The sequence below is a fragment of the Gallus gallus genome, chromosome 4, assembly GCF_016699485.2.
Source record: "Gallus gallus isolate bGalGal1 chromosome 4, bGalGal1.mat.broiler.GRCg7b, whole genome shotgun sequence".
NCBI lineage: Eukaryota > Metazoa > Chordata > Aves > Galliformes > Phasianidae > Gallus > Gallus gallus.
This window is the reverse complement of record NC_052535.1, coordinates 66,084,282-66,107,167: the sequence shown is the minus strand read 5'-3', so window position 1 is coordinate 66,107,167 and position 22,886 is coordinate 66,084,282. Positions and strand designations below refer to the sequence as shown.

General features: G+C 40.4%; 2 protein-coding genes across 3 annotated transcripts; one reads left to right on the top strand and one right to left on the bottom strand.

The window, feature by feature from the left end:
* Positions 1-6: 6 nt before the first annotated feature.
* CNGA1 (cyclic nucleotide gated channel subunit alpha 1) lies at positions 7-7,493 on the bottom strand. Its single transcript, NM_205220.3, has 8 exons — positions 7,295-7,493; positions 4,421-4,553; positions 4,065-4,127; positions 3,673-3,702; positions 3,400-3,495; positions 2,568-2,675; positions 2,322-2,428; positions 7-1,881 (listed from the first exon to the last, which is right to left on the bottom strand). The coding sequence occupies exons 2-8, from the start codon at positions 4,534-4,536 to the stop codon at positions 464-466; spliced, it is 1,938 nt and encodes a 645-aa protein (NP_990551.1). The 5' UTR covers positions 4,537-4,553; positions 7,295-7,493; the 3' UTR covers positions 7-463.
* A 5,712-nt stretch (positions 7,494-13,205) lies between these two features.
* On the top strand, positions 13,206-22,842 carry NIPAL1 (NIPA like domain containing 1). 2 transcript variants are annotated; one of them, XM_004936053.5, is made up of 6 exons: positions 13,206-13,460; positions 17,094-17,530; positions 18,437-18,493; positions 18,916-19,006; positions 20,147-20,307; positions 21,097-22,842. In XM_004936053.5, exons 2-6 carry the CDS (start codon positions 17,284-17,286, stop codon positions 21,699-21,701), a joined length of 1,161 nt encoding a protein of 386 aa, XP_004936110.2. In that variant the 5' UTR covers positions 13,206-13,460; positions 17,094-17,283; the 3' UTR covers positions 21,702-22,842. The 2 variants fall into 2 exon arrangements, with proteins under 2 accessions (XP_004936110.2, XP_046797176.1); XM_046941220.1 differs by lacking the exon at positions 13,206-13,460 and adding an exon at positions 13,537-15,769 and having other exon boundaries at positions 17,267-17,530.
* The last annotated feature ends 44 nt before the right edge of the window (positions 22,843-22,886 follow it).

Here is a 22,886-nt window from a genome sequence, read left to right as displayed (position 1 = left end):
TTCTTTATGTAATAATATCCCACATTTAATTAATTGTACTTTAATCAGCAGATATTAAGATGTGTTTGTTTATACACAAATTATTATAATGATTCATGCCTATATTCACTTCAAATAATTAATACAATTACCAAATGTTTTCATCTTTCCATAAGAAGACATGAAGAAATGATTTTAAAATAGTCAGGAAAACCTGCAGTACTCATACACAAGTAAAATGCATTAGATGTACAACGGTGTAATATAAAGAGTAAGATAAGATTTTATGTCCAATCCTCATTCTTGATTCTTCTTTTTCTTTCCTAAACCTGCCAAATATGTGTTGTTTTTAGGTAATCAGTGATATACCTCAACAGATAATTTTTCATAAGTAAGTAATCATTGGGTCATACAAGATTGGAGAAGAATGTGTGCAGCCCCATGAAAGACTGGGCCTTCAGTCCCGTTGCCAACCACTTGGTTTTTATTCTGTTTTTGTCACTCCAGGTTTATCTGTGGGTGGATCTGCTTCTTCAAAGTCTAAGAATTCTTGCTCCATAACTGGCTTCAATATTTTCTCGATCTGTGTAAGTCTTTTTTTCAGTTTCTGTTGTGCAGCATCATACTCAGCTAACAACCTGGCAAACTTTGTTTGTAACCTGTCCATTGATCCTTCCATATAAGCAACCTTCTCTTCCAGGTCTTTAGGATCACTTCCTAAATTTGCAACTTCAATATCCAGCAATCCATCTTTCATGAGGATTTGTTTACCTTTCTCTTCCAGCATTGCCTTTGCATCAGGATACTCTGTTAAAGCCTCCATGAGATCATCTTTAGACAGACAGAACAGGTCTGAGTATCCAATACTTCTAATATTGGCCGTTCTTCGATTGCCAGCTTTGCTACCTTTGATATTAAGAATGCTGATTTCTCCAAAATAGCTGCCATCACTTAGGACCACAAATTGTGTCACTCCATCATCAGCGACTACTGCGAGTTTGCCTTCTTTGATAATGTACATTTCTCGTCCAATATCTCCTTTTCTGCAAATATAGTCTCCAGGACTGTACACTTGTGGCTGGAGTTTCAAAACAAGTTCAACCAACAGACCAGCTTCACAGTCTGCAAAAATCCGAACTTTTTTTAATGTTTCCAGGTGAACGTTGATTGCAATCTCTGCTCTTAGTTTGTCTGGCAGATACTTCAAGACTTCCCTTTCATCCACAGCCTTTTTGTTTGTCCAGAGATAGTCAAACCACTTTATAACTCTTTTTTCCATGTCTTTACTTACATTCCGAAAGTGCATGTACTGCTTGATAGCATCAATCTTGGCTTGAAACTCTGCCCTGGCAGCATTCATGTTGGAGATCATAGAGCCGACGTTACCAACGATGGTAGCAAAAATCAACACTCCAACCAAGAAGTCAACAACCACAAAGAAATACTCAGAATCTCGTACAGGAGGAGGTGTTTCACCAATAGTAGTCAGGGTCAGAGTGGACCAGTAGAGGCTATAGACGTACTTTCTGGTCAGACGGGCAAACTCAGGATGGGAGGTGTTGGGGTACACCCACGTGTCAGCCCCAAATCCAATGGCTTTTGAGATCGAGTAATACACACAGGCATTCCAGTGAATAATAATCACAATGTACATGACAAGGTTAGAGATTCTGAAGATATTTGGGTAGTTTGTTCTTGTTTCTGTTCGCTGGAAAAATTCAAACATCCGAGCTACTCGGAGCAGTCGGTTTATTCTCAATTCCGGGTAATTCAGTCCTAACTTAAAGTATAAGAGGTCAGTTGGTATGATTGACAGAAAATCTAATTTGAATTGTAGGGAGCTCTTATATTTCTCTTTAAGCTTTTGTTCTTCTTTCACTAGAAGACCTTGTTCCAGGTAACCTAAAATCAAGTTGCATGTTAAGTATTAAAATTTTTCATTTTCAACTGTTTTGTATTCAGTGTCAAACCAAACGTAAGTTGAAAAACACGTTGTGTGCAAGGTCCAGATAATACATAACTTTTCTTATTTTTAAAGCAATTTCTTGTATGTCCAAGCAGTCAACTTAGTGCCACGTGGTTCAGCTTAAGCTAAACTATACAGTTTTGAAAAGAATACATTCCTAGTTCTGACCCTTTTCCTTTCACTGTTCCAGTATCTGATGAACATTTCAGGGAGGAGGGGGAACAACAAAACAGACCATAGGAAAGGTGGTTAATGGGGGAAAGGAGTTAGAGCTTTGGACTTTCAGTTCCATATTAGAAGCATCTAGTTCTGGGTGTAGTATAAGATTTTAAAACGAACATGTTAGTAGAAAGAATGAATTATCAAGTATACATACCTGTTCTTGTCCGTACAAACATGTCAGCAATATAGATGACATCAGAAACATAATCAACAATAAACCATACAGCTAAGTAGTCATTCTGAAGCTCATCAAAACAGGCTCTGAGTAGGAAAAGGAAAAAATAAGTTACCATGAAAAGAAAATGAAATACTTGCGTGAAATGACTGATGAATGAAGTAAATTTCCTATCAGGTATATATATTACAGTTCGTCAGAAGTTTTATTAAAGGAGTACCTCACCTAGCAATAATCATAGTCCAGTTGTACATGACAGGCATTGTGATGCAGAACAACCAGTTGTAATACATATTTCCTGCTGGATCAATGATGAAAATATCTTTCTTCTTCCTGAGTGATAGGTAGAGAAAAAGAGCTATGAGAAATGACTGAAAATATACGTAATAAATTTTGAGGAACAAAGAATTCCAGAAATAATTATTGTTAAATAAAAGGCCTTTATTAAAGCTAAGCTTCCTTGAGTGAATGCAATAAAAGAATTGTGTGAATATGCGTGTTTAACTGAGATAAACTATACCTTCCTCACTGTGAAAAATCTAATTCTGAGCAAGATGAATTATCAGCACAATTTATATACAGAAACCAAAGAACATGAAAAAAAAAGGAAACACATTTAATTGGTCAAAAAATGATGATTTTTCCAAGTGCAACAGAAAAAAAAAAGAAAAAGGAAAAAGCAAGAACTTTTAGGTCACAGAAAAGTTTACTTGTTTATAGGCAACACTGACATGCAGACCTTCCTTTAGTAGCACATATTATGCTGCAGATCATTACCCAAAATATGTTGGACAATCATAATCCACACGAGATCTTTTTTTTTTTCTGTTTATTTTTCTAGATCAATTCCATGCAGCCTATACGCTCTCATTCTATTCTCTACATAGAAAGATAAATCAGAGCAATTCTGTTCCTAGGACAACCGCATTCTATATACCAATTCACTAGAAAGTAAGCATCTTGTTTACACCATGCCCATGAATGTATTTTTTTTAGTTGTACTTAAAAAGTGATTTTATCAAACTAACATAGCAAGACTTAAACGAAAAATACTTACTCTTCCTCCTTTCCTTTCTTCTTGTCTTTATTTTTGTGTTTTTCCTTTTTTTCCTTGTTCTTTTGTCTTTCTCCATCCTTTTTATTTTCTGACTTGCTACAAAATAGATTTACATTTACAGTTATTACAAATTAAGCTAAAGCATATTTGGAAAACTAAATGCTTTAGAAATAGTAGTAGACGCCACTGATAGCCAAAATCAGTGCTCCAACCAAGAAGTTAACAACCACAAAGAAACATTCAAAAGCCCTTAAAATAGATTTTCTGCCTTACCTCTTCTTTTCTTTTTTCTTCTTTTTCTCTCTTAAGAAGAAGAAAATACAGTAGTTATTTTTTCCTAATTTATTATTAGAATCATCTGAGTTTGTTAAGGATAAAGCATTATACTTAGCTGTTCAGTCTTGAAAATTTGTTTTTCTTATTGCGTTAATACAGAACTACTTATATTCACAATTAATAGATATAATAGCAATAGCTTTGGTATTGGGAATAATCTTAATGTTTGATGTATGTAAAGTTCAAATGTATATGCAATCTCTTTTGGGATTACTTGCACAACATGACTGCTTGTAAGGAAATTATTACATATAGATTATTCCTTTTCATTGCTGTTTAAGCAATCAGTAAAGCAGTACTATCACTTTTGAAATTGCAAAGGTACTTACTCATCTTTATTACTGTTGTTGTTAATATTGTATTGTGCAAATGCACCAGGTAGATACCATTGCCTAGGGAACAGCAAAACAACAGTTATATGTTACCTGCTGATATATATATATATCCTCTACATTGTCACAAGTTGTTTGTCACAATTTTAATCACAGGCTAAGTAACCTATGCAAATATTTACAAAAAAAAAAAAAAGAATACATCGCATCATTATAAAATAAATTTCTTAACAGAGGGAGAAGAAAATTAGATGAAGGCAAGTTATTTATGCTTAATTATTCCCAAATTATTAAATAATAGAAAAATAAACTATACATTCAAGAATGGAATGAAAGAATGGAATGGAGCAAACCTGGCAAATCTGTTTTCCCCTTTCTCTATCAGTCCAGGATCCTCACTGGTGTCTTGCACCACCACGCTGGGAATAATTGGATGGGAGTGATGGGTCTCAATTACTCCTACCTTCATGGTCAAAGTTGTCTTAGCTTGGGTAAGAGAGGAAGATTAATTTCAGAAAGTATCACAACCAGCAGAACACACCTCTTTTTTTTTTTTTTTTTTTTTTTCCCTAAAGATGAGCCTTTTATTTCCTTGCTCCCTCCCAAACTCCTAGCAGTTCCCAGTTTCCTCTCTCACATGACATTCCCTCTAGACAAAAATGGCACCGTAGGTGCTGCAGTGTGCTGAGTGACCAGGCAGCTGAAAAAATAGGAAAAATTTTTGAAGCCTCTCTTGCTATTGTATTTGGTTTTGAAGCAGAGACTCAAAAGTTTTTTTTTTCATGGAGATGGATAAATAGGTTCCTAAACAGGTGACAGCCTGAACCCTCAGTATGCATCACATCTGAAAGTTACAATCTGATGACAGCAAGAATAGCTGCTCTAACTCAGACTTTGAAGACTTGCTGTAGTGTTCTCCTTACTTGCATAGCACGTAGGATAACCACATCTTAAGAAGAAATGCTGGAAGCTATTCATGCCTGGCTTGTTCACCCCCGATATAATAAATAAATAAATAAATAAAAAGCTGTAGGGTGCATAACTAATACAGTATATCTACTACTGCATAAACTTTTAATCACTGAAGTAACTTCTGCTGTCTCTGTCTTTTTCTACCATTATTCATATGATTTTGTCAGTTATATCTTCCTATCAATAGGACTGCTAACCGTTGGAGCATCAGTGGTGCCTACAAGTGATCTGCTCTTGACAGGGCCTTTTAGCTAGGATTCAAGCACTTGACAGACATGAATGATACGTGTAAGAAATGATATAGACTTATACATAACTCTACAAAACAGAAAGATGAGGATTGAAGGCTAACATCTGTTCTTTCAAGAATAGTCCTAAATATTGTCTACTGTTGCTGATCAGTCTTAAATGCTCAACACTGAGTATCAGGTCTGAAGTGTCACAGAAAAACACATAGCAAACATTAGGTCAGATTCACCAGCAGCCTAAAAGCTGTAACAGAGTTTTCACTGACTTGCTCCAAGGGTAGATTGTATTTGAGTGTGTGGAGACTGAAAGTATACCAGGTTAAATTAAGCAGCTTTGTATCTGCTTACAGGTGCTCTGAAAGCTCTGCTAATGCTGGCAAACAAAGCACCACCCTGATTTGACCTATATCCTCTGCAGAGCTCACAGGAAAGCGTATAGAATAAAGCTATGTCAGACCACTTCCAATCACTTGGCATCAAACAACTGCAAAAATACTTATCTCAAGGCAAACCAGTCAGTGTACTCTAAATCAGTTCACATTAACACTCCCTATAACAGCTTTTCTGGGAACTTGCTTTTCATGTTTATCTTTGCAAAAGAATGACAGCAAAATAGATATCTTAGACTTTGTGATACACAGACATACTAATTTGCCCATAAGCTAGAAATTAGACAGTGAGAAGTGTGGTGAAACAGGACATGTAGAAAAACCACACCTATCCAGAATACATAGTTTGGGCAAAGTCTATGTCCTGCAGTTTCCCCTCTTCTCCAGATGAATAGGAATTTCTATGCTTATTATTTTTTTTTTAATAAACCAATTCCTGTGACTCCATTAGTGTGTCATTGAAAAAGAAGCACTGTAGAGTACTGTACTTTGTGTTCTGAGAAAGCAGAATTTGCTGGGAGAGAAGAGCAGCTTTTGGGGGCAGGACTGGAGATTTCATATTTCTGAGGCACAGGAAGCATTTAGTGTTCATTAAGTATGCTTCAAAGTTATCCACACATAGAAAATGGAAGCATTTACTATCCTGTAGTCTCAAAGAATTAAATCCAAATCTCAGCTCAGGTGGCTGCTGCCTTAGGTTGTCTCCCTTCTCGTATAGTCAAGGACACATAGCACAAGAATATCTTTAAATTCCATTAGCTCCAATGCACACTGCTTGGAACCTTGAACTTGTTGAGTCTTAAGGCACAGAAATGATAATGTGGCCCCATGCAAACAGAACAGATGCAACAGTTTCTCCTGGTCTGGGGGCTGCAGTCACTTTGTTACAGCATTTGTATCACAAAACCCTGGCACTAAGAACAGCAGAAAATTCCCTGTTAAACCCACTGGGCCCAGGGTCTCCCTCAAGGCATTTCTGATTACATTATAGAGCTTTTTCAAGCCAAATATACTAAGCTGTATCACTACCATGTTTCCTTTTCTGTGGTTGCACATTGTTTCTTAAACTGGTACGTTGTCACATCTCATTACTCTGATGTTATGTCAATAGTCAGATGCTCAATGCCACATTGTAGTATTCAGGCATGAAGTTTGAAAGTAGAACAGATAAATGCTTCCTTTGCAGGTATTTTAGGTTTTTTATTTCATTCTTTCATTTATTTCGTTTCTTTTCTGTATCATCACCACCAGTTTGCTTTCACTACCTTGGATTTCTAAATGTGATTACTACAACCAACTACTGACTTTTCAAATCTTATGAACTAAAAATTAAATATGTTAATTCCTACGTGTCAAAATCTTTAGGGCTGCAAGAAGATGAAGGCAGCATTATCCTACAGGACTGCAGTGAATGGAAGATTAGCTTCCACCTCTTCTGCTTTCTTATTTTACCCATTTCTCACTTTGTCATTGGTGCACTGCATTCCAAACCACAAAAAAAAAACAATCAGCAGCAGCTTTAAAACATGAAGTCTATCAAAACATAAAACTTCACTGACATGCAGAAAGAGTTCCTAGCAGTTCTGCAGTAAAAGGTTTCATCGGTGTGCACGCTTACCTTGGTGATGTAATCTGCTGCTTCTTGTAGCAATTCCAGTCCTTTAAATGAGCCACGTTTCCTTACCACATAAGTGGAGCCACCGTGAAAAGCTAAATATCATCAACATATCAGAATATCAGACTTAAATCCCTTATTAATTGATTTCTCAAGGAGCCAGCTCCGTGTGTGGTTCCCTGAATTATTCCCAGGGATGGATGTTAGAGGAGGATTTCCTCGACCTAGTGCTGGATTTTGAGATTTAGAGAGAGATGAAAGTGACAGTGGCAGTCACTATTATCCTCTACCTGAGCAGATGCTTAAGAGCCCTTTTGACATGCAGAAGAAATGGCAAATATTGGGGCACACTCTGTTTTAAAACTAAAAACAGAACAAACACCTGTTAATAACTATATACTTGGTGTCCTTTGCTGACCCACCTTTTTAATAATGCAGGTGCATTTTTTACTGTAGCAACAGTTCTTCGCTGGAATAGAAGAAAGAGCATAAATGCAAACTTCCTGTTTATTTTTATGATTTGATCATAGTGATGAACAATAAGAAACGATTTCAAACTATTGGAGGTTCTTCGCTAATTTAACATAATTTTTACATTCCTAATTCTTTAAAACATAAAAACAAACAAATAAACCAAAACAATGATGTCACTAGCTGTGTGTATATATTCTTAGTGGTAAATCACTGAATCACAGACTTGTAGGGGTTCAAGACATATCCTGTAACCAAGAGCAGGAGAAAGCAGTACTGCTAGCATTTCTATAAGCCACCATAAACATTGCAGTGCACGTGAGTAAGTGGTCTTACATGAGCGGATGGATGGGCTGTAGCTTTAATCACAAACCCAAAATGATGTTCAGCACCACAGATCAGTCTCCTGATCAGGAGAACAATTCAGCCACATCTGCTGCTATGACTTTCCAACCCTGGATATAATTCATTTTCTTTTATAAATACAATATACATTTGAAATTTAAAGATTTAAGAAAAAAAAATGGTTTAAATCAAATAGTGTTCAACAACAAGAAATATACATAATATTATGTCCACTGGAACCCAGCTGTACAAATCTACAATAAAATATCCAGCATAGCAAATGGAGTAAGATGGAAATAGTTCTAAGCCACTGTTTCATGGTCGTCTTTGAAGGGCTGAAGTTCAATTCCTATCCTAAACTCATAGACACAGAAGAAATTTCCGAAGGCCTAGTACTGAACCAGAGTCAGTTTTATCTGTCATTCTCACAGGTTTTTGCTTGGTCTGCAGTCTGAATGATCCCAGTGTTGAACGCTGAGCAGCTATTTCGTGAGCGTGTGGTGGGCACTGAGTGGTCAGAACTTACACCTCAACTGTGTATCTCTTAAGCACCAAACTATAATTGTGCTCTTAATGAAGAGCAGATCTGTATTTGGCAGATGTCTTGCCCAGAAGTTTTAGGTGGACAACAATGTCTGTGCTGTCCCTCATCCAAACACAAATTGCAAAGTAGATTCACCTATTTAATCTGGTGGAGAACAGTGAGCTTTCTTTTAAAATAAGCAATCCCGTAAAGGAACTCAAACTTCCATAAGTTGCTCTTATCTGTTATCTTATCTTTTATGGGAGAGCTTTTCAGCTCTCAAACGTAAGAAGTGGAGTCCCACTGGGTGCAGCCAGTTCCCTATCCCAAAGTGGGACAACTCCACCCCCCTTTAAGAGCCAGTTAACCAGTTGTCACTGGCTGCAGTGACAATTAAACTAGTTCTGAGTCAATAGCTCTTCCCAGGGATACTTTTAGTACCATTTTGTGTTTCACTGAAGTAACCTTAACTGTTGGGAGGATGCCTGCACTATTGGATTATCATTGTAGCAGGCCAACTTTATTCTATTTCTGTATCCTGCTTTGTCAGTGTATCTGTAATTCTTCTCAATCCTATTAAAGCTGTCTCTAGTTTCAAACACTCATAGCCAAAACACTTGATACATTGAACACAGGTATTCATAAAGAAATAGTTTTTAACAGAACAGCACTGTGTTCCAGCTGCATGTGTTGCAGCTCTGTAAGCAAATGATTGGGTGGGACTGCTGTTGGGGCAGGCTCATTTTCTGCAAATACTGCTCTGTGTCTTCTAGTGATAATGCTATTTCAGCATGCAGTGCATGTAATGTCAGAAAGACCATAGCTGAGAAGGCTCCAAGGCTTCTGGCTAGTTTAGTATAGCTCTGTGTAGATGTGCAATGGGAAATTCAGAACCACATAGAGTTGGCACCTGAGAAGCCTGGTGACTGGAAAACCACCAGAGCAAGCAGCGTCTCCACCAGTAGGTGGTACTGCGTTTTTACTTTAGGCTTAGAAGGTTTCTGGGTGGAAAGGAAAGAAGTACATGAGGTTTAAGATGTGTGCTAGTGTGTTAGATTCATGGGTGGAGATGAGGTTGGAACCTGAAAGCACTGGGCAGACTTCCAGCTCAACTTTCAGTGAACACAAGGACTAAAGAGCCACAGATAGCACCACACAACATGATAAGAGCCTGTGTCAAAGCCTTCTACCAGTATAGAAAATACATAATGGTGACCATACAGAAGTGCCTCTAACTCTGAATAGTCTGGGTGGATTTCTTTTTAGTAGAATTTTATGGCAGGCTGAAGTAACATGGGAAATCTGGGCTGATTACACAGAGTGATTTTGCTGAAATACAGACAAAAAGTTATTCCATTGAGGTTAATTCTTTTTATTTCAAAGAAAATCATTGACGTATGACACTGCAGCTGATAAAAGTGGTAGAAAATGCACTGTAGTTAAAATAAACTTGATATACACATTCTTCATTGCCATTCATTGTAGCATAGCAGATAAGACACTCTCTGTGCATCTTTAAGGCAACTTGTGTAGGACTAGTAACTTCACAGCAAGCACAACATTTTGATCCTACTGAACCACAATCCAGAAGCACAGCTTCTTGTAACAGTTGAGATTACTTCCTTTACACTCTCCTTTATGCTGCAGGCATTGATCTAAACCAGTCACATGTGCCATTCTGAAGGGTAAACTCACATATTTTTCCTCTTTATCTCACGTGATAAGATTGTATATCAAGACCTTAATTTCTTACCCAGTTGACCTTTGCACGTCATCCAAAATAAAGAAAAATGTATCACTGTTGATAAATGAATTTTATGTATTTTCTTTCTTCCAGGCATTGTCTCAAAGTTCTTTGAAATTTGTTGAGTATGCAGAGTACTATGAATCATCAACGATAAATATACATATGAAATCACTAACTTCCGTAATTATGCTTTAGATTGGCAGTTCATTGTTTTGGATTGTTATCTTTTTTTAACATTTTTTTAATTGTGTTTTAACAGTTTATTGCAGATTTAAAAACATGAAATAAGAGCTATATAAAGAAGTGTGCACGTGTATATATGTGTGTGTGCACTTACAGCCCAGATATCAAAAGTATCCTGGGCTCCATCAGAAGAAGAGTGGCCAGCAGGGAGAGGGAGGGGATTGTCCCCCTCCATTTTGTCCTTGTAAGGCCCCACCTGGAGTACTTTGTCCAGGCCTGGAGCACCAGCACAAAGAAGATTCAGATATGTTGGTCCAGAGGAGGCTTCAATGATGCTCAGAGGTGCGGAGCACCCCTTCTGTGTGGAAAGATTGAGGAAGCTGGGCTTGTTCAGTACGGGGAAGAGAAGGCTCCAGAAGACCTCACCACAGCCTTCCAGTACTTGAAGGAGGATGGAGACCAACTTTGTACATGGTCTAATACTGACAGAACAAGAGGTAATGGTTTTAAAGTAAAAGAGGGGAGATTCAGATTAGACTTCAGAAAGAAATTCTTCACTAGGAGGGCAGTGAGGCAGTGGCACAGCTGCCCAGAGAAGCTGAGGGTGTCTCGTACCTGGAAGTGCTCAAGACCAGGTTGGATGGGGCCCTGGGCAGCCTGAGCTGATGGGTGGCAGCCCTGCCCACAGCAGGGGGTTGGAACTGGGTGGGCTTTAATAAGGTCCATTCCAGCCCAATCCCTTCTATGATTCTATGACACAATTTATATTTCAACAGAGAAATAAGTGTATCTCAGATTAAATGTTTTACTCCTTAATTAAAAATACTTCAACACTCATCATCTACTGAGGGTGTTGGCTGGTAGAGCAACACACCTACAGAAGTGTTAACCACATTGTTCCTCAGTATTCTTCTGGGGATCACAGTGAACACCACAACCACAGTGAGCTCTCTGCAGAACCATCAGCTGAGCTGCTTGCAAGATCAACACTTAGCATGCTTCAATTGCTGTGCAGGAAGTTGGGAACATGACACATCATGACAGAGACAGAGGCTCTGGTCTGAGGGGGCTTAAAGTAGATATAGGAGCTGAAGGTGTGTATCTGTTCAATGCATAGCATGACTATGTTGCATGAGAAGATGAAGTTTGCTCTCACATCTTCAGATTATGCTTTAAGATGTCAATATAACTGTTTCAAATAATATTTAAAAGTATTGATCTTTGGTAGCAGTAATCTGTTTTAGAAACATTGAAGCTGAGAATAAAGATGAGGAATCACACTGTTTCTACAAGGCAGCCTGCAAATGGCTCAGGGCACATTCTATAGGATTTCCTACAGCAGTGTAGACATTGTAAAGATGAAGAGGAGAGGTCCTTAAATACGCACAGCACTGCTTACACTCAAAAATAAACGCAGGAATAAAAAAATCATACTAAGACATCCAAATAGATCTCTCAGCCTAATCCCAATACCATATGATCAAGGCAGGGAACTCTGAGTTGTTCTGCAACCATCTTTCACCATCTTGCACCAGCGTTAATAAACTTTGTAATACCAAGGATCACTGATGTAGGAGCAGTGCTCCAAAGCATGGCTGCAACCCAGCAGCGAGTCCCTGCCATGCTCTGGAGCTGTGCCCTATTTGCAGCTCAACTTGCAACCAGCTTGTGATCCCTGTGCCTGCTCCAGGTCCCGATTATCCCAGGTAGCAAGGACGCACCTCTAGGTTAGCGCAGAATAACTTACATTGTGTAAATGAATTTCATATAACCATGCTAAAAAAAAAGGGCTTCAACTTCAGCCTGAAACTACTGATTGAGCAATAAGGCTAATTGCTTCCGTTCACCCACCTCTGGGCAAACAGCACCAGAATCTGCTGCCTGCCTATGGGACAAGTGGCGAAGAACAGCACGGGCAGCACACTGCACGCTTTGTGTAGCTGCATGCTCAGAATGCTCACTTTTCCCCCAGAAGTGAACAGGAACAAAGTTAAATTAGAGCGTCATCAAATCATTTGAGCTGGGAGAGACCCTGAAAGGTCATCTAGCCCAACTCCCCTGCAATGGACAGGGACACCCACAGCTCAGTCAGGTGCTCAGAGCCCCATCCAGCCTGACCTTGAATGTCTCCAGGGATGAGGCTTCCACCAACTCTCTGGGCAACCAGCTCCACTGCCTCACCATCCTTATTGTAAAAAATTTCTTCCTTATTTTCGATATAAATCTCCCTCTTCTGGTTTGAAACCATTTCCTCGTCTTACTACAACAGAACATGAATGTGCTCCAACAGGTAGGTCTATATCACTCCTGTACTAAGGACTCCACATCTGAATGCAGTGCTCCGGGTGAGACCTCACCAGCGCAGAGCAGAGGGGCAGGATCACCTCCCTCGACCTGCCGGCCACACTTCTTTTGATGCAGCCCAGGTTACGGTCGGCTTTTTGGGCGTCGAGGGCACACTGCTGTAGCAGAAATGAGAGAGCCGGCCGGATGCAGCAGCGGGACGGGCAGGCACACCAGTCCGGCAACGCGAGGCCCTGGGCTCGCAAACGACGGACGCGGCACGCGGAGCGTCCCACGGGCCGCCTCCCTCGGGGCGGGACGACAAGGGACAGACAAGGGCTGGGCAAGGGCCAGGCGGAGCCGCCGCAGCCACCGCCTCCCGCCAGCTGCGGAGCGGGAGTGGGGCGCCCGCAGGCGCGGGGCAGCCGCGGGGCGCAATCGGTCAGTGCTGCGCGGGGCTCCGCCGCTCGGTCTCTCTCGGTGTGACCGCCGCGTTGCGCGGAGTTCTGAACAGGACACGGTTCGGAAGCGGGGAGCTCTGCTGCCATGAACATCTCCCCCCCCACGACGGGGCTGCTGCGATGACGGCTGCTTTACTCCGCCCTGACGTCGAGCAGGTGTTGGCCGGGGGGTGTGGCGCTGGGAGGGCTCCTACCGTGGGTGGGAGGTGTGAGAGTGGGGCAAGGAGCGCCTGTCTGCTGAAATGGTGATAACAGTGCGCGTGTTTGTCTTTCGGGCGCGGCTTTGTAGCTGTATACTCGCTTTTCAGTTTCTTTTGTGTGTATCTGTGAACGCGGGTGTGCCGGGAAGCTGTAAACCCCGCTGTCAGGGGTTAGTAGGGATGGGCTGGCATCTCCACGAGTGGGAGAGGTGGGCACCTCTTGGGCACGGCTCCTGCCAGTGTGACCTGGCCTGGGAGTGCAGCGAAAAGTGGACAGTGATGTATCTGAGGGAAGCAATGGCTCTTGAGATGGGAGCAGAGGTGAGATGAGAGCTTAGGGAGGGGTGAGGCCGTCACTGCCAGCCTGTGGGACACAGCTGTCTCTGTGGGACTGCGACACTGCAGTTACACTGAGTACGAGCAGTGAACCCTGCCTGTCTGCCACCTGACGTCAGATGGTACTCAGGTGGATGAGGAAAATCTTACCAGGAAAACAGTCAGAGGTGAAGCAGTGGCCACCTCCAGCTCTGGATGGTTTCCTATTGCTATCAGCCTTGAGTCAGAGCTGCCAGCGTTTATTTCTGAAGGAGCAGCCCCAGTGACAGTTTCATGTTGACATTCGGGAGTGAGGAGGAGAAACCAGCTGAGCTACAGAAACCGGGTGTTGTGTGAACCGCCTTCCTTGGGAGCCCATCGACTCCTGCAGCCCTTCCAGGCAACCCTTAAGCTGTTTCCAATGGGCCACAAAGCCACATCAGCCTCCTTTTGCCACCTCTCCCTCCGTTCTTTAGGCTGCAGAATACCCTCGTTCTTTATGCAAGTGGAACAAACGATAATAAATAATAAGCAGAGGCCACACTGCTTAAAGGGACACTTCTCAGCTGGTAGAGGGGACACACTGAAGATCCAGGCTCTCTTTGTACAAGTGAGCAGTTATTGGGTTTCAGAAAAGGGTGGCAGTCACTCAGCAATGTTCTGCAGGTGTCATGACGAAATTTTCATTATGGAGTGTCATACAGTCTGATGGGGAACAGAAAACTGAAGAACAAGTAGTAGGATCAAATAGAAGGGAATAAGCTGCCATTCTTCTATAGGTAGATGAGTCCACCGTTGGAGGAGTGTTGTTTTCTTCCCTGTAAAAACACAACACAATGGCACAAAAACACATTTACAACCTTGGGTAGCCAAGAGACCATATTTATGAAGAGTTTTTGTGCTTTCTTTTAATTAAAGGCCATAGCTTCTGCTGCCTCTCACACAAGACCTGCAGTAGCCAAGCAGTGTCACAGCCTTCACCAGTCCTGTTTAGCATCATTGTAAGAAGTTAAGCAATCCACTCTGTTTCATTCCTTTCTTTTTTTATGTTACTTACTATGCAACTTTTCCTTTGATCCAGGTACCTCTAAGAAACAAAACCAAAGCCGTGTTACTCTGCAGATGGCAAAGTCCTCCTTTCCTGGAGGATTTTTCTTAGAGAACCCATTGAGACTGTATGAGAGCAGCTAGCCATATACCCAGGTTTTCTTGGATATACATTTTTTTGCCAGATGGCAGCTGAGAAATCCAAAACCTTACTGGGATTTCTGGCCACTCAGCAGAGGAGTAGCTCTGGCCACATTGCAGACATTCAGGCAATCTTCGGTGTGCCTATGGCACGCATTCCGCAGAGGTGACCTGGCCTTATGCAGGGGCAGGTGACATATTCAGGTCATGTTCCGTTCGCATTGTATGCAATGACAACACATCAATAAACAGCTGTGTGGGAAATCCTGACTGTCAAAATACATCAACCCTAACCTGACACTGGGTTGTTGTTTTTTTTTACTGATATAAAAGAAACTCCAACTGTCGTGGAAACTTTTATTTCCATTGTCTAAGTAGACCAGCTCACCCAGTTTGATTAAAGTTACGTGGTTTAAAATCACATTCTGCTACCATCCTTTCTTCTGTGTCATGTATCAGATTTTCTTTGTTTTCCTTCTTGTTCACCTGCAAGTATTTGCTGCAGAGCAGCTAACGCCTCTCATAAAACATGTTGAGCTCCCTCTATGACAAAACAAATTGAAGAGCTTTTCTCTTGAGCCTTCACAATCCCACAGCAAATGGCAACAAATCCATACAGGAGTGCTCAGCAGGGCATGCTGCAGCCAAGGACCACTCGAGTCAGCTGGCAGGCAGTAGGACTCAGGATAAGGGAGCAGGAGAGAGGAGCATGGGGCAGGCAGGAGGACATGACCCAGGAGCACTCCAAACTGGGGAACTATGGTAATACTTCACACTGGTACTTTAGGATTTAAAAATATTTTCAGGTACAGATGCAAATCTGTATTTCTTATTCCTGTTTCTTTTCTTCTTATCCTATTTCTTTTGTATTATTCAGTTGCAACTTCTAGAAATTGTATGATTTCAGAACAGTAGTATCCTCATACTATGCATTAACGTATTGTAACTGCAGGACTTTAATTTTCACCTGCAATGTATGGGCATACCTATCCTGTGCAACCTTTTTTATTAAGAACTTTGGCTTAGCAATTCAAAACAACTTCTATTAGATAGAAACTCTCTTGGCAAACAAGGAAACATGATTGCAGAGCCTGAAAGTCACGTGGAATCTTACAGCAGTGTGTCTGCTGCGCCGTGTGGCACAGGACACCCTGGAGCAGGCATTCATTCTTCAGTCCTTACTTGTATATGGTGGTATCTCCTAGTGATGGTGTCAGCATTCTCAGCTGCAAATGAAGATATGCTGTCAAACTTCATACCATTTTTAATTCTTTTGATGTTTTACATTTCCCTTCCCAAGCAGTATTAAGTGAATTATCCAAGGTTAATTATTGTTAATTGTGTAACGAAGTAGTTCTGACTCAACGTTAATACTTCTGTAGCTTAGGTAGGTGGAGACACAGGGGCTCATCCTTTTGTATCAACTATCCAAACGTTTTTTCAGTTGAAAAAAAGAAAAGGTGTATTGCTGATGGTGCCATTAAGCAGGATGATTCCTTCGTGTGTCATTTAATTACAGGGGAAGCACAGAAAACAAAACGATTTGTTGCATCCAATGCTTTCTGTGAATTACAATGGACTAAGCTTTTGTACTTATGTTAAACTATATAACTGCTGATGAGTATCTTAGCAATAAAACCTTTCTTTCCAAACAAGACTGTCCTCAAAAGCAGTTTCAGCCTTATTGTAAGGTCCCCACACACTATATGTGTGTGCTTTAATAACAAAAAACTGAAACTTCTGCCTAAACTGCTGTGTGCTGTGTTGTAGCATTGCTGTCCCTCTGGTGCTCCCCCATGCAAAATAATTCCTCCTTCTGTTCTTTTCTTTCTTCATGGATTTGGCTGTGGGTTTGTGTTCGGGAGATGTGGTCTCTGCACAAAACAGAACGCTTTATTTTGAGGTTTCAGGTTAGCTTTTCAGTTTTCAACTTTCAACTTAAAATTTCAACCTTTTTTCAAGTTGAATTTTACGTTGAAGGTAATATCTGATCGCTGCATTCCTTGGTATTGTTGTAATTGCTTGACTGAGCCTATGTAGTGAGAAAATCTCTATGTAAAGTAAGACATACACCTGTGAATTACAGGAATGCGTGATGGTCCTGGGACAGAACTGCATATGTTGTGTGGATTTTGTGCTGGCACTCCAGGAGCTATCTGCAGGGCCAGAAGGGACATGGAAAGAAGCGAGCAGCACAGGGCCAGACGCCTTCAGAGCTGTGCCTGGCAGGTGGATAGCTTTCCCTGCTTCCTCCCTCAGGTGCTGTGTTTGGGCTTATGCCATCACATCTACCAGGCCTGGGGTCAGGCCTTCAGCAGGGCCAAATTCTTCCTTCTCCTCTCACCCCTATGGACGGGACTTTTAATGAAACGAGCCTGAGGCCTTCTACACCTGCAGGAAGCCAGTACCAGCTCTACATTGGCTTGGCTCTGGCAGTCAGTTCCAGCATCTTCATTGGATCCAGCTTCATCTTGAAGAAAAAGGGCCTCCTGAAGCTGGCCACCAAAGGAGCTCCCCGTGCTGGTAAGCAGTACTGCTGCTGGGCATGGCTTGATGGTTTCATTACCAGCCATATTAGCACTGACTTACAACTCCTCCCTGACAGCAGTCAGATACCAAATGAAGTTCTCTCTTCATGCTGATCTTCAAAAAATCTTTATTATTTTTCCTTGATTTTTTCTGCCTCCCTTGAGATGGGAAGTCATGAAATGGTCATTAGATCCCCCATATTTTTAAAAGCCAAAAGTGCAATGAGCTATAGAAGTACTTATTACAAGAGTTTCTACAGTTAGTACAACTAATCTTCCATTGGTGGCAGCAGATGCAGAACTAGGAACATGTCAAGAGCTTTAAAATACTCTTCAGAGTGATCTGATAATTCCCTTTATGGCATTTACATGTACAGTGTTAGCAGTTATTCTTTTGTTTGTTGCATTTATTGCAAAATCTGTTATTGCAAAGAGTTGGGTACTTGAAAAAATTATGTAACTGAATGCACGATTTACTTATATTTTGTGCAAGAAAAAATTAATGCATGCAGTGACTTTCTGCTTTCTAATTTCTTTCTATTTAAATCATAAGCAGATTCAAAAGGCCGATCTCTGTGCAGCAGTATACTGGATCTGACCTGGGCAGGCACCTCAAAGTATTTCTTAAACTCATTGAGAATCTTAGTTGATACTTCACTTTTTCTTGACACTTTTCCTCTGTGTGTATTAGTCAAAACCATTTCTCACAACTACAGGTCATAAAGCAGCAGAGTGATTAATAAAGATGTGAGTCAAATTCAGACAAAATATTAATGTCACATCAAGACAACATGATGTTTCTATGCTCTATATGACTTGATCTAAATGTGAAGCTGTGCTTTTTTTGCTAAAATAAGGTGATTTCTCTCTTCTAAGGTGACATTTTTTTCCCCACTTCCAGGACAGGGTGGATATTCTTACTTGAAGGAATGGCTTTGGTGGGCTGGACTACTTTCAAGTAAGTCACCCTTTCTCTCCCAACTATATGTAAATGCTACATAAAACAGTTCATTTTTAACAAATTCATTCTCTAATTTTTCACTCACCTCAGTTAAAAGAAATATCTTTGCAGTCACCTTTATGACTGAAACCATTCTGGTATCTCATCTCAACTATTTTGTTTGCTCTTTGGGGTTCTTTGCAGAACAACAGCCTCTTCCTTATTATTTAGTCAGAAGCAATGTGGTTGAATCTGTCCAGCTTCTATGTGTTGTCCCTGTTCCTTGCAGAAAGGTGTAGCCAGTGCAGAGCTGATCTATGAATGCCTGCCTACAGTTTTGTCATCGTAGTCATACTGCACACAGTACTTAGGGTACATGCATATAACTTCCTCCAGTCCTTATTTCCATTGTGTTCATCCAAATGTTCTTTCTTCTGCAGTGGGATTGGGAGAAGCTGCAAACTTTGCTGCCTATGCCTTTGCACCAGCAACCTTAGTTACCCCTTTGGGTGCGCTGAGTGTTCTCATAAGGTTAGTGCAAATTGGAAGCAGACTGATTATTCACTGTCTGAGGGAAAAATAATGTCTTTGCTTAAAAGGAGATAATTTTAATAAGAAAACTGAATGGCAAATACAGATAAGAGAGGCTTGTTGTTCCTCAGTGGGAGGATCCCTTGATTATTTAGAAATTAATTTCCTGCCTAGACGGAATGAAGTCTTGTTTCAAAGACTGATGCATAGAGCAGCCTTCCACATATTCCATATGTGTTTCTTATCAGCATATACCTGGTATACCACCGATGCACAGTGTTAGAAGGCTGTAACTTATTTCCTCCTAGAGAAATGACACTTTCTTAAAAAAAAACAACCTTATCCTGACCTTATCCTGTTTTTCAGTAGTGACAAAACTTTAGAAGAAAATATGGCATTCCCCCCTCAAAATGTTCTCAAAAACATTTTTTGTAATGGAAGTATAATTTTATATTGAGACACACTTACTATGCATTTTTGGCAGATTCACACTAATTACCTGGCTGGCTGCAGCCCCTTCTTTCTGCAGGTGGCAATTTTCCAACAGAAGGCTTGTGAGAACTTAATGTCAGTGCAAAAAATAACTGAAATTTGACGAACAGGTTGAAAAACTGTTTGTGAATGTATCAGTACACATGTGGCTATGCCTAAGGTTTGTGTAATTCTTGATCATAGGTGCTCTTTGGTTGCCTTTTTTTGAGTCATGTTATCCTTAGGTTAAATCTTAAACCAACTAGAGGGCTCAGAGAGAGATGATGAGGAGCTGTTACCTAAACTTGCTTGTGTTTGTTCTCATGGCAAATGAAGTGCTTTAAACCATTTTTATGAGAAAAAACAGCTCACGTGATCAGCTGTGGGTGTCCAAGGGCTCTGTATAAGCAGTCCATACCTCTGACCCAGGCAATCATGAATGACCAGTTCCTTAAGAAATTCAGACCCTTCAACCCAGAGGGGTCTGATCAGAGTTGCTAAATTCCCCTAAAACTTCAGATTGACCTTTGTTGTGCAAAACTCCTTGTAATTTGGTTGTTTCGAGCATGTTTCCCTTATATCCAAATTCAAGAGTCTTCGAGTTACTCATATTACAAAGTCTCACATGGCTGGTGGATCTGAACCTTTTATTTCTGTTTTGTCAAACAGTGCTATATTGTCATCCTACTTTCTGAAGGAGAAGCTGAATATTCACGGCAAGTTGGGCTGTGTTCTCTGTGTTTTGGGTTCTACAGTCATGGTTATCCATGCCCCAGAGGAGGAGGAGATCACCTCACTGGATGAGATGGAAATAAAACTGCAAGATCCAGGTCTGTACGCTTAACCTGACATATGTCATGGCAGACACATGACAGATTTTGATGTGTTCTCACTTCACTGGTTATGTTTGTGAGTGAGTGGATTGGGATATCTAATCAGAACGTCCTGGCTGCAGAGCTGTCTTGAGCTGATTGTGCCAGGAGCCCAGAATCCCTTAATACATGCATGAGCACATATGGCTTCTGCACATGTACTGTATTTCTCAAAGATGCAGGATTAAAAGCAGTTCATCTTACATGGCTTCTTGCAGATTATTCAAGTAAGAAATTATGTACTGATTTTTCCTGCTTCCAGCCCGTTGAGGAGTTCTAAGGCTCTATAAACCATGTTACCTCCACTTAAAATAAATCACAGCTTTAAATAAGGCTACTTTCAACCAGTTCTTAACTTACTTCATTTGAAATGCTGTTCAGTTCTAAGTCCCAATTACTACCTAGCTCTAAGTAAGCAGGTGCTCATACTAATTCAAACAAATATCCTTGATGATAGCCTTGGGTACACTTCAAAGAGAATGTATGTTTGAGAAGTTGAAGACTTTCATATGGAGGAGTGTAGCGTAGGACCAAAAGAGCTAAATTCAGATCAGCTCATAATTTAAAAGCTGATACAATCAAAAATTAAACATACAGTTGGCATTTTAAAAACAAAACATGTATCCTTTGTTTATTTCAATGCAATGAGTTTGTGCTTCAGTTCTTCGAGAAACTGAATTGAAGTTGAACAACTTTTAGCGTGTGTTTGAACACAGTCTGATATTTCATCTTTCCTCTTTCATACAGCGTTTGTTGCATTTGCTGTTCTCCTAATGTCTGTTGCCCTCGTGCTGATTTTTGTTGTGGCTCCACGGAGAGGTCAAACAAATATACTGATCTACATTTTAATTTGCTCACTCATTGGTGCCTTCTCTGTCTCATCTGTCAAAGGCCTGGGCATTGCCATTAAAGAAATGTTGGAGCGGAAGCCAGTTTATCGACATCCCCTGGTTTATATTTTGGTGGGAATCCTATTGCTCTCAGTCAGCACCCAGATCAATTATCTCAACAAAGCACTGGACACATTTAACACATCTCTAGTGACACCTATTTATTACGTGTGTTTCACCATGACGGTGGTGACATGCTCCATCATCCTGTTCAAGGAATGGAGTAGTATGGACCTGGATGACATCACTGGGACCCTCAGCGGATTCTGCAGTATAATAATAGGAATTTTTCTATTACATGCTTTCAAAAATACTGATATCACCTGGAGTCAGTTGATGTCCAGTGTTGCAAAAGAATCATCATTGCCGCATTGCGAGTATGAAACCTCTCACACTTTACTGGAGAGCATGGAAGACCCAGCTGTGATATATGGGGAAGATAATGTTTTATTCAGCCAATGAAATTCTCAAGTGACAGCTCCTCATTCCACTGTCGTGAATTGCAGACTCACCTGTATCTACCAGACCACTCTTCGTCACTGCTATCCTCTGGAAAACTGCCTTTAAAGGCACACTCCTCTGTGTGCCAGCTGTTGGTAATAACGAATTAAAATGTTCAATAATTGACATGAGGGACAGAAACCTGGTGGTTATAATATGTCAAGCAGTGAACAAGTTTGTCTATTTTTTATGCAGCGTCTCCCATTGGAGAATTTTAGCAAGAAAGGATTTTTTTCCACAACTTGTATTGTTCAGGGTGAGCTCAGAACTCTTACCAGAGGATGCTTGCCAGAGCTTTAAGCAAGAGAGCTGGGTTATTAAAAATGACTTTTGATCAGCTGGGATTTATATGCCAAACAGAACCTCTTCATAAAGCAGGCTGTGTAATGTCCAAGGAGTAGAGTAAATAATGACACTTTGGGTTACGTTGTTCCATGAAGAGAAAGCTCACAATTTATCTGTAGGAACAAAATGGTTGCTACTGCTTGCAGCATACTTGCACATGTGCTTGTGCTGTGCCAAGTTTAATCTTGATGCCAAAGCCATTTTCTTCCTTTCTGAAAGGTGTTCATGAAACATCTTATTTGTTAATGATTTTTCTTTTATTTTAGTGAGGATTTAGAAGCTATCAAAACCTGAGTGGCTCTAGGGATACCTGTTTGAAGTTACTTCTAAACAGCAAGCATCTTTCTTTTCCACTTGAATAGATTTGTAATTGACATATGTACAGGAGGAAGTAGTAATTGTACCAATCACATAGACATTATTTCTAAATCCTTGACTAGAAGAAGCAGGAATTCTGTATTTCCTACCAGACCTGCTTGTCTACTTTTATGTATAAATAACGTCTACTAGGAAAACAATGTTATCTTCTTGCAGTGTCAGAAAGTCTAAGTTAATGCTTATATCCTTGGTGTACTAAAACACTAAAATGTTACAAAGTAAATTATTGATTATCTTTTGTATAAAAGTTTTTGCTAGAAGAGGTATTATTTTTGAAAGTGTTCATATTTAGTAAATGATTTGGAAGAAGTTTAATTTTTACTGAAATTATGCTAATATTTTTCTCGTAATAAATTATATACATGGATTACGTATTAAATACTCGATGTTCTGTAAGCGTGGGGAAAAAAAGAGAGTAATTCA

Bases quoted from the DNA above. Each gene is read 5' to 3' on its own strand.
- CNGA1 (NM_205220.3), bottom strand. From the start codon at position 4,536: ATGAAGGTAGGAGTAATTGAGACCCATCACTCCCATCCAATTATTCCC. The intron at 4,128-4,420 runs GTTTGCTCCATT...GCTGTTCCCTAG, and splicing joins GGGGAAAACAGATTTGCCAG to GCAATGGTATCTACCTGGTG. The intron at 3,496-3,672 runs GTAAGGCAGAAA...TCTATTTTGTAG, and splicing joins AAGAAAAAAGAAAAGAAGAG to CAAGTCAGAAAATAAAAAGG.
- NIPAL1 (XM_046941220.1), top strand. From the start codon at position 15,607: ATGGCAACAAATCCATACAGGAGTGCTCAGCAGGGCATGCTGCAGCCA. The intron at 15,770-17,266 runs GTAATACTTCAC...TTCCTCCCTCAG, and splicing joins CTCCAAACTGGGGAACTATG to GTGCTGTGTTTGGGCTTATG. The intron at 20,308-21,096 runs GTCTGTACGCTT...TCTTTCATACAG, and splicing joins AATAAAACTGCAAGATCCAG to CGTTTGTTGCATTTGCTGTT.